The sequence below is a fragment of the Euleptes europaea genome, chromosome 20 (genome assembly GCF_029931775.1).
Source record: "Euleptes europaea isolate rEulEur1 chromosome 20, rEulEur1.hap1, whole genome shotgun sequence".
Taxonomy (NCBI): domain Eukaryota; kingdom Metazoa; phylum Chordata; class Lepidosauria; order Squamata; family Sphaerodactylidae; genus Euleptes; species Euleptes europaea.
This window is the reverse complement of record NC_079331.1, coordinates 10,906,250-10,920,189: the sequence shown is the minus strand read 5'-3', so window position 1 is coordinate 10,920,189 and position 13,940 is coordinate 10,906,250. Positions and strand designations below refer to the sequence as shown.

The 13,940-nt window shown below is 46.0% G+C and overlaps 1 protein-coding gene across 1 annotated transcript in view; it reads left to right on the top strand.

Moving 5' to 3' along the window:
* Positions 1 to 4,142: 4,142 nt before the first annotated feature.
* LOC130492119 (NAD(P) transhydrogenase, mitochondrial-like) overlaps positions 4,143 to 13,940 on the top strand; it is a 65,162-nt gene continuing 55,364 nt past the window's right edge. Inside the window, exon 1 of the mRNA XM_056865909.1 lies at positions 4,143 to 4,281. Within this exon, the coding sequence (XP_056721887.1) occupies positions 4,143 to 4,281 (139 nt within the window). The remainder of the gene's footprint in view (positions 4,282 to 13,940) is intronic.

The following is a 13,940-nucleotide window of genomic DNA, read 5'->3' as shown; positions in this document are numbered from 1 at the left end:
ACCTTAGGCAGATGATGAGAGGGAGGGCATCTTGGCCATCTTCTGGGAATGGAGTAGGGGACAGTGTGTGTGTGTGTGTGGGTGGGGAGGTAGTCGTGAATGTCCTGCATTGTGCAGGGGGTTGGACTAGATGACCCTGGTGGTCCCTTCCAACTCTATGATTCTATGATTTAACAGATGTGCTCAGGGCTCTAGCCTCCTTAGGGACAGCCCCTAAAGGCCTGGTCCTTCTTCAGGCAAAATGCTGCAAGGTTACACTCTCCTATTGTGGCAAGGAGACTTGGAAATGTCAGGGCAGCAGGCAGCTTTCCAACAGGCCCCGTTGCTGCCTAAGTCTCCATGCCGTCAGTGCCCAGTGGAATGTGCCTGCTGTTGGAACACATGACACCTATTTATAGACCCCCACGGGCAGCCTCCTTCCTTCGACCAGCGAGCTGGTAAAGTGAAGGTTATTAATCGGCAGTCCCCTGGGCTGTCCTTCGGTGTTTCATGGGGGACGGCGAAATCGCCAAAGGACACCCCTCTCAGGTCAGTCTCACATTAATGTTTGTTTCTCCAGTGTGCATCTGTGCGTGTGTCTCACCAGCCTTAGTTTATTCCTCCAGTTCGGAAACTTCTTTTCCTTCTGTGAGCAAAGGCAATCTGCAACCCATCTATTGTACTACCCTCACAGAGCCTGGCCTGTTGTCAGACACCTGCAAAAAGTGAAAACGAGAGCTGAAATGCTGGAAAGCCAGCATGGTGTAGTGGTTAAGAACGGTGGTTTGGACGGGTGGAGTCTGATTTGGAGAACCGGGTTTGATTCCCCGCTCCTCCACATGAGCGGCGGAGGCTAATCTGGTGAACCGGGTTGGTTTCCCCTCTCCTACACACGAAGGGTGACCTTGGGCCAGTCACAGCTCTCTCAGCCCCACCCACCTCACAGGGTGTCTGTTGTGGGGAGGGGAAGGGAAGGTGACTGTAAGCCGGTTTAAGTGGTAGGGAAAGCCGGCATATTAAAAACCAACTCTTCTTCTTCTGAAATATCCCATTCAGCGTTGGGAAAAGGCTAAGGTATAAAGCACATCTCCATCTAGGGGGAAAGGGGGAGAGAGAGAATCTTCTGGTCCTTAAAAGAAGACACGCAGAGCTCAGTTTGATTTGAGGGAGATCATGAGAGGGCTAGCCCCCCAGAAAAATATAGCGTGAGTTGCCAGCCTCTACGTGTGGCCTCGAGTTCTGGAATTGCAATTGCTGTCCAGATGACAGAGATCAGTTCCCCTGCAGGAAATGGCTGCTTTGGAGGGTGGAGTCTGTGGCATTATACCCTGCTGAGGTCCTGCCCTCCCCAAACCCTGCCCTCCCCAGGCTCCACCCTGAAATCTCCAGGGATTCCCCAGCTCATAGCTGGCAACTCTAGCGGGCGCTTGCAGGGAGGGGTTTATGTGGATCCTTGTGTGACAAGCTTGGTATTAGCAGCCAAGTTCAGCATGCTGTCTGCTGTTTATTTATTTTTACGCAATACTCTAGTCCTCAGTATTGGCAGGACTGGGTTGAAAGGATGTGTGAGCAATAGCTGATGGAACCTGGGAGGCCAGACAGGAGTGATGAAGGATTTCCAAGAAATTAGAAAACTCGATGAAAGCTTCAATTTGTACATTTTATACCGGTGGCAGAATTCAGCATACCTTGGAAGAAAATTTGAGGTACCTTGATGATATTTAGTGTTTTGCAGAATCATAATAGCTGAATGAATCAACTTTTCATTCTGTGTACTTAAACTCTGGGTATTGGCCGACCCAACATTTATTTATAAGCTACCTAGAAAGGAAGGCCTAACCTTTAATTTAAGAATGTGTGAAAAAGAACATTCCCAAAATGTGTGTATGCAGAAGAGAAGAGGCTTTTATTCTTATTGTAACTAACTAGCTCCCAGATTAGGATCTGGGAGAGCCAGGTTCGAATCTCCACTTTACCATGGAATTTTGCTGGGTGATTTTGGGCTAGGATCACACAGTGGATCACACAATTAATAACAATGCAGTAAGGACAGTATATGCAATTAAAAGCAACACAAATAAGGAGAATACAGTACATACAATAAACAATGCAATTCAACCAGATTGCAAAATCAAGAACCACGTGCACCAAAGTAATCAAAGCAATGAAACGAACAGAAGAAAAAACATTTAATGGGCCCATGTGAAACACTGCCTATCTGATAGGGTTGCCAGGTCCCTCTTTGCCACCGGCGGGAGGTTTTAGGGGTGGAGCCTGAGGAGGGCGGGGTTTGAAGAGGGGAGGGACTTCAATGCCATAGAGTCCAGTTGCCAAAGAGACCATTTTCTCCAGGGAACAGATCTCTATCGGCTGGAGAGCAGTTGTAATAGCAAGAGATCTCCTGCTAATACCTGGAGGTTGGCAACCCTACCATCTGAGCACTTTTTGTGGGCTGAAGGACTAAAGGAAAAGTGCTTCAAATTGACCACGGTAACAATTTAACACTTCTGTTGACATGACATACAGTAAACTCTTCCAAAATGCATGTAAATGAGCATGTTCTTCAGTTCAGTTTGTCAGACATGGATTCCTGCCCAGATATTCACCAAAGTTTGCGGATGGGAAATTCCTGGAGGTTTGGGGGTCGAGCCTGAGGAAGGCCAGGTTTGGGGAGGGGATGGACCTCAGCAGGGTATAATGTAATAGAGTCCACCTGCCAAAGCAGGCATTTGCTCCGGGGAAACCCATCTTAGTAGTGGAGTTTAGCTGTACTTCTAGGAAAGATCTCCAGGCCCCATCTGCAGGTTGGCAACCCCACAAATGTTCAGTGATCTCTCCAAATCATACTTGCTGAGAAGATGTCCCTGGCATTTCATTGCTTCCTTGAGAGGTCTTACATGAAATTTACAATTAAAAAAAAAAAGGAATACCTTGTTTAGCAAACTTGTGAAAATGTTGCCATACGCAAGAAAAAGGTGGGGGTTATGTATAACATCAGCACACAGCTATTTGGGTTGGAATCATTTTTAAAGCTACAGTCTTTTTTTCCAGCCATAGTAAATATTTTATTTTGGGGATAATTTTCCCTGTGGGCACTCAGTGCTTTCATTTCACACTTTAGGCAGTTTCTAAAATGGGCTGGGGGCACTCTCCTTTGGTATGATAATTCCTTTGCATACAATGGTTTTGTCTTGGGAGAATTTCTGCATTTGGATAGCGTGAAGAGAAATAACTATGCATTGGATAGTTTGCAGAAAAATAACTATGCTGACCTTTAGAATAAAAATGTAGGGGAATTTAACTGCAAGCCATGGGCCCAATTTGTTTATAATTTGGAATCTATCACAATTTTGGCAAAAGTCCAAGACACTCTTCAGTTTCCACTTCCATAATTAGTTTATGAAAGTCCTGGGTATTGTCTTCCAGCCAGTTGGAAGATGGGTCTGGGAGACTGCAAAAAACCTTTAAAAAAAACCAACAACCCACAAAAAAATTATAGAGAGTTCATTGCATGTCGGCCTTTCAGGCTGGCCAACTGTTAATGGGGCTTCTTCTGGAATCAAACCTTGAAGGGCTGTCATATAGAGGATGGTGGCAAGTTGTTTTCTGTTGCCCCAGAAGGTCTGACCGGAACCAATGGGCTGAAATTAAATCAAGAGTTCCTGTCTAGACATTAGGAAGAATTTTCTGACAGTTAGTGCGGTTCCTCGGTGGAACAGGCTTCCTCGGGAGGTGGTGAGCTCTCCTTCCCTGGAGGTTTTGAAGCAGAGGCTAGATGGCCATCTGTCAGCAATGCTGATTCTGTGACCTTAGGCAGATCATGAGAGGGAGGGCATCTTGGCCATCTTCTGGGCATGGAGTAGGGGGTCACTGTGGGAGGGAGTGAGTTGTGAATGTTCCGCATTGTGCAGGGGGTTGGACTAGATGACCCTGGTGATCCCTTCCAACTCTATGATTCTATAATTCTATACCTAGGTTCAACATATGACAGTTTCACAGATGAACATATTTGCAGAGTGACTCCCGAGCAGTTGTGATTTTATGGTTCTACTGCAAAATGTGGTTTGAATACATCAACCAAATTGATTCTAATAAAACCATATTTTATACTTACAGGGCAACTGGGCCAACATCAAGGGCTTTGTTTTTGGAACTGTGGAGAAATGGCAGGCTTGGCGCGGTGTGTTACCAGCTGGTCGCTGCCCTCCCTCCTTACTATAAATGCTAGGACGTTTCAACCATTAGCCGGACAACGCTCTTTTAAAACTTTCCCTACCTTATGGAGTGAACAGACAGCAAAAGGTACAGTTATGGACTTTCAACAGAACAGAAATGTGGTGGTTTTTTTGTACTAATCATAAGAAAGCCCAAGAATATATTTTGTTGGAGAACATAGGGTAGAATGTAGATCTTGGTGTTGGTAGAGCTTATCTAAAATTAAATTAAAGCTATACTGAAGAACACATAGGACTGAACATATAAGAAGGGACTTAGAAGGGTGCTTAAAATTCCATTGTCAATGCAGCACCGCAAAGCAACCTGTGTGTGGCTAAGTGCCGTCAAGTCACTTCCGATTCATGGCGACCCTATGAATGAAAGTCCTCCAAAATCTTTGACACCCTTGCTCAGATCTTGCAAATTGAGGGCTGTGGCTTCCTTTATTGAGTCAGTCCATCTCTTGTTAGGTCTTCCTCTTTTCCTGCTGCCCTCGACTTTTCCTAGCATGACTGTCTTTTCCAGTGACTCTTGTCGTCTCGTGATGTGACCAAAATATGATAGCCTCAGTTTAGTCATTTTACCTTCTAGGGTTGGTTCAGTTCATGGCCATCTAGCCTCTGCTTAAAAACCTCTAGGGAAGGAGCACTTACAACCTCCCTAGGAAGCCTGTTCCACTGAGGAACAGCTCTAACTGTTAGAAAATGAAGTACTACCATAAAATCTATATTAACTAATAAGAATAAGCTGTGGCTTCCTTTATTGAGTCCATCCATCTCTTGTTGGGTCTTCCTCTTTTCCTGCTGCCCTCAACTTTTCCTAGCATGACTGTCTTTTCCAGTGACTCTTGTCTTCTCATAATGTGACCAAAATACGATAGCCTCTATTTAGTCATTTTAGCTTCTAAGGTCAGTTCAGGCTTGATTTGATCTATAACCCACTGATTTGTTTTTTGGCAGTTCATGGTATCCGTAACACTCTCCTCCAACACTACATTTCAAAGGAATCTACTTTCTTCCTATCAGCTTTCTTCATTGTCCAGCTTTCACATCCATACATAGTAATAGGGAATATGATAGCATGAATTAACCTGATCTTGGTTGCCAGTGACACATCCTTACACTTCAGAATCTTTTCTAGCTCCTTCATGGCTGCCCTTCCCAGTCTCAATCTCCTTCTGATTTCTTGGCTGCAGTCTCCCTTTTGTTTGATGATGGAGCCAAGGAATAGAAAGTCTTCAACTATTTCAATTTCCTCATTGTCAACCTTAAAGTTGTGTAATTCTTCTGTAGTCATAAGGGCTTTGCAGAATGGAATAGCTCAGGAGGGTGTCTATTTGTTTTTTTGGCAGTCCACGGCATCCGTAACACTCTCCTCCAACACCACATTTCAAAGGAGTCCACTTTCTTCCTGTAACCTACAAAAAAGTAACCGACAACAATAGAATAAAAACATATACACCTGGTGTGAGCGTCATGTTAAGAATCACCGATCGTTTCCGTCTTTGTAAAGCTTTAACCAGCGGAAAAAAGGAATCTATAGTCTGTGCCTCTTTCATCAGACTCTGGATATTGCACAGGTTATCAGCTTGTGAATCTCATTCAGATGGAGTGGCGCGTAATGAAATGTACAGGAGAGAGGCCGCCAAACTTAACATCAAAGGCAAAATTTATACTGTTCTATTGGGAAGCCACGCTCTGTGTGTTCTGCTGCCAACTGATGCGCCAGCTTCATGGGAAGGGTGTTTTCTGTAACTCTTCTTTTAGAAGGCAGGGAACCTTTGGGGGCCTCTAGTCATCTGTTGAACCTCAAGAACGGGGCAGGGTGTGCAGCTAGCCTGATGTATTTATTTCTTACAGGTGGGACTGTGTGTTATTGAGAGGGTTTAAAAAAAAAAAAAAAACTTCATCCAGGCACCAGGAAAAGACCAGATTCTGTGATTCTACAAACATTGCAATTGGCATAATTTCTTTTTTACTTGTATTGTTTATTATTGGGGTTGCCCCCCCCCCAAAAAATCTCCAGATAATTCCCAACCCAGAGCTAGCAACACTAGTTTTACTAGAAGCAGCGAAAAAATGAAGATAACAGAGTGAAATTCCGACGTAGTAACTTTCATTCAAGTTCTCACAACATACGTAAAGCTCTATTTCACCTCCGTGCCGAGGCACACATACCCGACCCCTTTCGTCTCAAACGGAAATCCCCTCATTTTACTAGTAAATTATCCGAGGGAAAATGAAGCACACCTGCCCCCCAAAAAATGGCCTTATGAGAAACGAAAACGTTCCAGGCAGCCCAGAATTTTGTGAGCAATTGAGAGTCAGTTAAACTGAAAATGGGAAGAGAGAAACTGGTTTGTTCACCACCACCCCCAAAAAAACTTACCGGTAGTTGAACCTGAAAGGTGAGATGTGGGTGGTAAGGAAGATTAACGTTAATGTACTCACTTAGGGTTGCCAACCTCCAGGTACTGGCTGGAGATCTGCTGTTTCAGTGGCTCTCCAGCCGATAGAGATCAGTTCACCTGGAGAAAATGGCTGCTTTGGCCATTGGACTCTATGGCATTGAAGTCCCTCCCCTCTCCAAATTCCACCCTCCTCAGGCTCTGCCCCAAAACCCTCCCGCCGGTGGCAAAGAAGGACCTGGAAACCCTGTTTATTATTCATTGCTAACGGTTTCACTAGTCATGGGGGAAAGACTGCACAGGTCACTGAAGTCCCTGCCAACTACTGGAAATTCAGCCAGTTTCAGCAGCCTTGCCTGCACTTTTGGAAACAGGGCCTCATAGCCATAACTGGGGTTGCCAACCTCCAGGTGGTTGCTAGGTGCTTGGCATGCAGAAGGTCCCAGGTTCAGTCCCCGGCACCTCCAATTAAAGGGACTAGGCAAGTTGGTGATGTGAAAGACCTCTGCCTGAGACCCTGGAGAGCCATGGAGAGGGGCTGTGGCTCCACAGTAGAGCCTTTGCTTGGCATGCAGAGGGTCCCAGGTTCAATCCCCGGCATCTCCAGTTAAAGGGACTAGGCAAGCAGGTGATGGGAAAGACTTCTTCCTGAGACTCTGGAGAACCGCTGCCGGTCTGAGTAGACAATAGTGACTTTGATGGACCAAAGGTCTGATTCAGTATAAGGCAGCTTCATGGGTTCATAGGACAAATATCAATTCCCTTGGAGAAAATGGCTGGCTTTGGAAGTTGTACACTATGACATTATAACCTGCTGAAGTCCCTCCCCTCTCGAAATCCCACCCTCCCCAGGCTCCACTCCCAAAATCTCCAGCAATTTCCCAACTCAGAGCTGACTACCCCAGACTGGACACTTAAAAAAAAAAATTCAAAAGTCTCTAGCAGCTGAGTTTTTCAGCTGCTGCCAAATTTTGTGTTCTTCCAGGACTCCTGTGTAAATTACCTGAGGAGACTTGCATATGGATACTGTGGACACAGAATGTGCTTGCAATTAACTATAGTGAAGGCTCTTTCCTTTCGCTTGATTTGTGGATTGATCTTCATTTTGGAAAGATCACCACTGTCATAATTCTGATGTATGAATTGTGTTCCGAAAATCCTTTCTGTTCAAAATGGATTGAAGTTGCCAGCTTTTTTTAACTGACGTGCTCCTGTGCCTTGAACAGCGGGTGACTATGCTGAAATTAAGCGGGCGGAACGTTTCACAAAACTAATTTCGAAACCTACAACAAACCCCCTCGAAACAGACCGCCTTCAAATCAGATGGAAAATCATCTGATAGACTCAACGGAAAGCCCGGTCTTCCAGTTTTCCAAAAGTCAGGAAGGACGACGCATTCTGCCCAGCTGTTACAAGGTTGGAAGAAATAACTCAAAATGCCTGTGAATTACATGAGATCCAATCTCCTGCTTGCGTTAGAGGGCACAGAGATCAGGAACTGTCAGGCGGAGCATAAATTGGCCTCCGCTTGGCATTTCCTTTGTGCGCAAGTCAGGGGAAAAGTTTTGCCAAAAGTCCCACCTATGAATGGTTTCAACAATATCTTCCATTTTCTGAATTTCTTCTCGGTCGGGATTGCGGAGCGTCTTTGCGCTTGCAGAGTACAGGGTGGTCCCGGCCTCTTGCCAGCTGATATAATTCATTTTTTCCCTCTGCTCATTCCCACCCCGCCCCGCTGTCTTTACTACAGCTTTTCACGCCACCAGAGCACAGCGGTTGCCCATCTGCCAATTCAGGTAGCTGGTATTCTGTTGCAAGAGGATCTTTTTTTTGTAAGGGCCAGCGCCTCTTTCCCACCTGTAGCCTGCTATGGGGATTAATGCCTTTAAAAAAAGCTGCTATTCTCTGTTTCTCATTAGCAGCTGGTTCGCATATCTTGGAACGAGTGCTGGAAGCCATTACCTTTCAAGGTCAGACCCAAGGGTGTGCCTGCAGATTTTTCAAATTATGGTTTGTGGCACAAAAAAATAAGTCTGTTTACTCTGAAGGAAAGCAACATGAAATAATGTGATCAATCCTCTGCTGCAGAGACCCCTTTGCGCGTGGTAGGAGGTCTCCGGAGTCCAGTTTTAGCACTGCCCTTCAGTTGTGAAATAAAAGAGAAGGAGACAGTAAGTCGACGTCTCTGAAACCCCTAATCCGAGACGCACTTCCTTTTGAAATTTCCTCTTCTGTTAGAGCAGGGAAAGCTGTGAAGTTCATGAGGTGAACCTTAGGAAACCCCTTTCCTAGGGTTGCCAGGTGCCCGGTGGTGGCGGGCAAACCCCCGACCATTTGCCTCTCTGCCCGTCGACCAGCTGAGGGTCTGCGGGCAAACGTGCACGCGCGTGCACGCCGCAGCACAGAACTTGGGCGGGACCAAGGAAGTTCAGGAGGACGGTACAGGTGCGGCAGAGCCCTGCCCCAGCCCCCCGCACGTGTTGGGCGCCATTACACACCGCCGCTGGGAAAGACAGGTGCCACAGAGGCTTCCCCGCCGCCCCCAGGATGCTCCTGCCACCGCGCCCAGCCACCCCTATGCTCAGCTGGCCAGCCCAGCCCCACTCACCACCTGGGCCACCAAATCAGCTTCCCAGGTGAGTGAAGGTCCGCACTTCCGGTTGTAAACCAGAAGTAGCACGCGCATGATCCCCAAGCTCTGCCCCCAAAGCCATTTGCCTCTCATCCCGTCGACCAGCTGAGGGTCGGCGGGCAAACGTCCCTTGGAGGTCTCCCATCCAAATACGAGCCAGGGTCGACCCTGCTTAGCTTCTGAGATCTAGGCCATCGAGGCGAGGGCATTGCAAAGTTAGTGGGGAGCATTGTTATGCTCTGTATTTTCTGAAAGCCATGAGGCAAACACCCCTTTCTTTCAAAATTGAATTAAAAAAGATCTAGTAGCTGAAATGCAACTGGTAAAATCTTTAGCACCCCAATTAGCATGGACACAATAGGTGGCCACTCAATGGTTTTCCTAGCATAAGGGCAATCCTTTCTTGACTATAAGTGCACGCACGTAATTTTAACAGGAAGCTTTTGAGAGGCGGTCCTGCATCGCAGCAATCCCATGCTCAATTTATGTCCATATAGCTCATGGCATGGTTTTGTCCCCTTAATGCTCATACTTCAAAATTAAAAAAAAGAGACAGAGAAATAGCCATGGAAAGCTGTCAATTTGTAAAAAATATGGTGAGAGGCGAGAGATGCTTAATATTTCCCATCCTGCTATTTTTCTGCACAAAAATCACACACTTCAGCTGATTCCCCCCCCCCCTCTGTGGGAGAAAAGATACAGGGAACCCCTATTTTCCCCACCCCCATGGATGGGAAAGAAGTGGGGGTGGAAAGGGATTTAAGCTTAGAAAGGGAAAGTTAGCAGCCCCTGCCCTCATTTGCTCTTCCTGGTTCCAATTACAACTTCTTAGGCTGCTTTTCATTTAAATGCTCCCCACCGTGTTGGGGGGAAGAAAAGACTGTCACAGTTGAGCATCCCATGACATTTAAGCCTTAATCTGCAACTCTGATTTCTGTTGCTTCTCCCCTTCCCGATTTTCTTTACAATTACAATTGTATTTTAAAAGAAACCCATCGGGAATTAAAATACAAATTTAAATACAATTGTATTTTAAAAGAAACCCATCGGGAAACAATGGCATATTAAATATTGTTTAGTTTGCGCTTACAAAAACAGTAGTTTAGATTTATTTTGGTGTATTCCAGAAAATGATTGCTCAATGCGATAAAGTAAACAAAGCTGAAGTCAACTTGGAACAGTTTAATTGCTTAAAAAGCCCGGTTTGGAAATGTGCGTTGGTGGATTTGTAGTTGAGAAATATTGGACAGCTCTATGTATAAACGTACTGATTTCAGACAGTCAGAGGAGATTACCGCAAATGTCACGTTGACATCCTAATTATACAACAAAAGCAGGGAAAATATCACATGGCACTTTTTTTTTTTAAAGCATTTAAGATCCAAATTCTCAGCAATTGCGAAGGGATGCACAGCAGATAGGGACAGGGGGAATCTGAAAAAAGATTAGAGCTAGGGAATGTACAAATAAGGACAACTGAAATTACAAATGGGGATACAGCCGCTTTCCTAGAAAAGGAAAGTGTAAAATGGGACTGTTTAGTTTAGAAAAAAGAGATTGGATCGAACAGGGATGCTGAACTTTGCTGACTGAAGCATTTGTAGGTTTACTGTGGGGAGTGGGGTTGCCAAGTCTGACTTGGAAAATTCCTGGAGATTTTGTAGGTGGAGCATGGGGTGGGTAGTGGAGGGGGGATGCTCAACAGGGCATAATACAATAGAGTCCACCCTCCAAAGCGGCCATTTTCTCCAGGTGAACTGATCTCTATCGGCTGGAGATCCTTTGTGATACACAGCAATAGTAGATCTCCAGCAATACCTGGTGGTTGGCAGCTCGGAATCCTATGCAGAATTAGAGATGCCAAATTACACACACACAAACCCGCTAAAGCCATTGTGCTGCATGTTTACTAGGGTAGCCAACCTCCAGGTACTAGCTGGAGATCTCCTGCTATTACAACTGATCTCCAGCCGATAGAGATCAGTTCACCTGGAGAAAACGGCTTCTTTGGCCATTGGACTCTAATGGCATTGAAGTCCCACTCCTCACCAAACCCTGCCCTCCTTAGGATCCGCTCCAAAAATCTCCCACCGGTGGCGAAGAGGGACCTGGCAACCCTAGCACCATTTGGGGGAAGGGGGAGATATATCTTCAATTGAACTGTTGGGAAAAAGGGGGTGTGCCATCCCACTGCGTAATTGTGGTGCCACGTTGACAACTGTGAACATTTCTAAGGCCTGGGCTGGCAGGAAAAGCAGCCCACAAGACACCGCTGCTGACCGCTTTGTTTGTTCGAAGGCCTGCTTAAGATTTAAAGGGTGTAAAGGCCCTTCGTGGGGGGCGACTGAGACATTTCTTCCCACCGTTCTGTGTTCTGTTGTGTTTATCTTTGTTCTGCTCACATATTTGAGGGCTGAATTGTGACAAGGAGCAGCATGGGGCTTCGGAAACTGCCCTGAACTGGCATCCTTCACCGCTTCTGCATACAGGATGTCGCTTGAGGAAATTATAGTGTAAGGGAATATATGACTCTACGGCTTTACAGTGCAACCCTCTGCATGGGCGTAGACCGGAGTAGCTTTGCAGAGGGCTTCACTGTTTAGGGTGATAACGCACAGCCAAAACATTTTGGTGCCTGAAGAGGAGAATCTGATTGTCCTTCACAAGTCGGGTTGCCAACCTCCAGGTACTAGCTGGATGTCTCCCGCTATTACAACTGATCAGTTCACCTGGAGAAAATGGCTGCTTTGGCAATTGGACTCTATGGCCATTTATGCAGGGTCAATTTTGATGCTCGCTCAAAGCTGTTTTTTTTTTTTTAAATGCAACCTTTAAAATGCTTGTTCATGGTCCCGACGCAAAAGGAGAAATTCCACCCCACACACACACACGCCTGCTCCTTTGTTCCTTCCAACAGCAACCTCCGTTTGCACAGCTAACACGCGGCTGCGAATTTTGCATGCTTCCTTGAGGGGATTCTTCGCGGCGGGGGCAGAGCAAACACAAAAGGTCGCGTTGAAGGGGCTCTTAAGAAATGCGAAGCAGGTATGAGCCGGCTGCGCAGTCACTTCCTGGATGGTGGTTCAGTGTGAAAAACTAAAAAAAAAAAAAAAAAGCTGCGGGGCGCTTCAGCCTGGAACGCGTGCTGCTAATTACCAAGCATAAATGGCCTATGAAGTCCTTCCCCTCCCCAAACCCCGCCCTCCTCAGGCTCCGCCCCCCAAATCCCCAGGTGTTTCCCAACCCGCAGCTGGCATCCCTAGTCACAAGCCAGGTGGAGGTGAACAGGTGTGCGGACTGTGTTTTGCGGCTCTTTTCTGTGGCCTTATGTCTGTCATTCTGCCCTGTCTCCATCGCATCTGAGAATGCCTCAGATTTTGCTGCCTTTTACGCAGCTGCCTCCCCTGGCCCTTTGGTAGGCTGACTTCAGTACAGCAATTTGATGGAAAAGCCTCATGTGAATTGCGAATGCGTAAGGAGTTTCCTGCACCTTTCATTTGTCAGGGACTCTCTGATGAATGAATGAAAAACCTTTAATGGCATAAGTAATGTTACAATTGTTACAGAAGGTACATAAAACATGCAGTCATTAAGATACAAACATAGGCCAGTAAATTCCAAAAGTAGAAATTACAAACTTTGGGCTTTTTGAACTTTCAACTTTCACATCCACCAGAAAATTGGCAACATCTGCAGTAACCTCCGGATCGGAGTCATTTAATAGAAATTGACATTTTGCTTGGGTAGATAGGTGATATTTGGAAAGAAGCCAATTTTTTAACCATTGGGTGGGTTTCCAAACACATGTTTATCTTACATACCCATCACATTTCTTAAGTGCTCGCTTCACAAAAACCTGAGGCACCAAAAACCTGAGGAGAGCCAGCGTGGTGTAGTGGTTAAGAGCGGTGGTTTGGAGCGGTGGACTCTGATCTGGGTTTGATTCCCCACTCCTCCACATGAGCGGCGGAGGCTACTCTGGTGAACTGGGCTGGTTTCCGCACTCCTCCACACAAAGCCAGCAGGGTGACCTTGGGCTAGTCACAGCTCTCTCAGCCCCACCTATTCCACAGGGTGTTGTGGGGAAGGGAAGGCGATTGTAAGCCGGTTTGATTCTTCCTTAAGTGGCAGAGAAAGTCGGCATATAAAAAACATCTCTTCTTCTTCAATTCTTGTGCACCAATCTAAGGTGCAAATGGGCCATGAGAAATACCAGTTTAAGGAGTAATACTGGTCATAAATTGTACCGGTAAGATCAAATTCCCTGAAGAACTCAACAAAAGGATATTAATTTCTTTGGGTCTGTATCATGACTGTTTTCTATAGTTATGAATAATTGCAGTTAGCTCAAGCCAAGGGAGGGGTGGGGAAGCCCTCTTCTTCACACTGCTGTCTCGCTTGGGGTTTTTCCACCTCAAGAGTTCTGTGGAGCTGTGGTCGACACGTCATTGCCTGTGGCCGATCCCCACACCTTTCCCAGAGTAAACAGCACAAAAAAAAAAAAAAAACTTGTGTAAGAATCATCCCAGCCAAGCCCTTTTTATAAACCGAAGTTTAATTTGTTATTCTTCTGGCATCCGCCAGTGTGTTCGAGTGACCATGTGGGCTGGCTGCGGAACTGAGCGCTGTAAAGTCTTTTGATGGCAGAATGTTTCATCTTGGCGGTTCTCTGTGTCACTAACAAAACACACACACACACCACTTTGT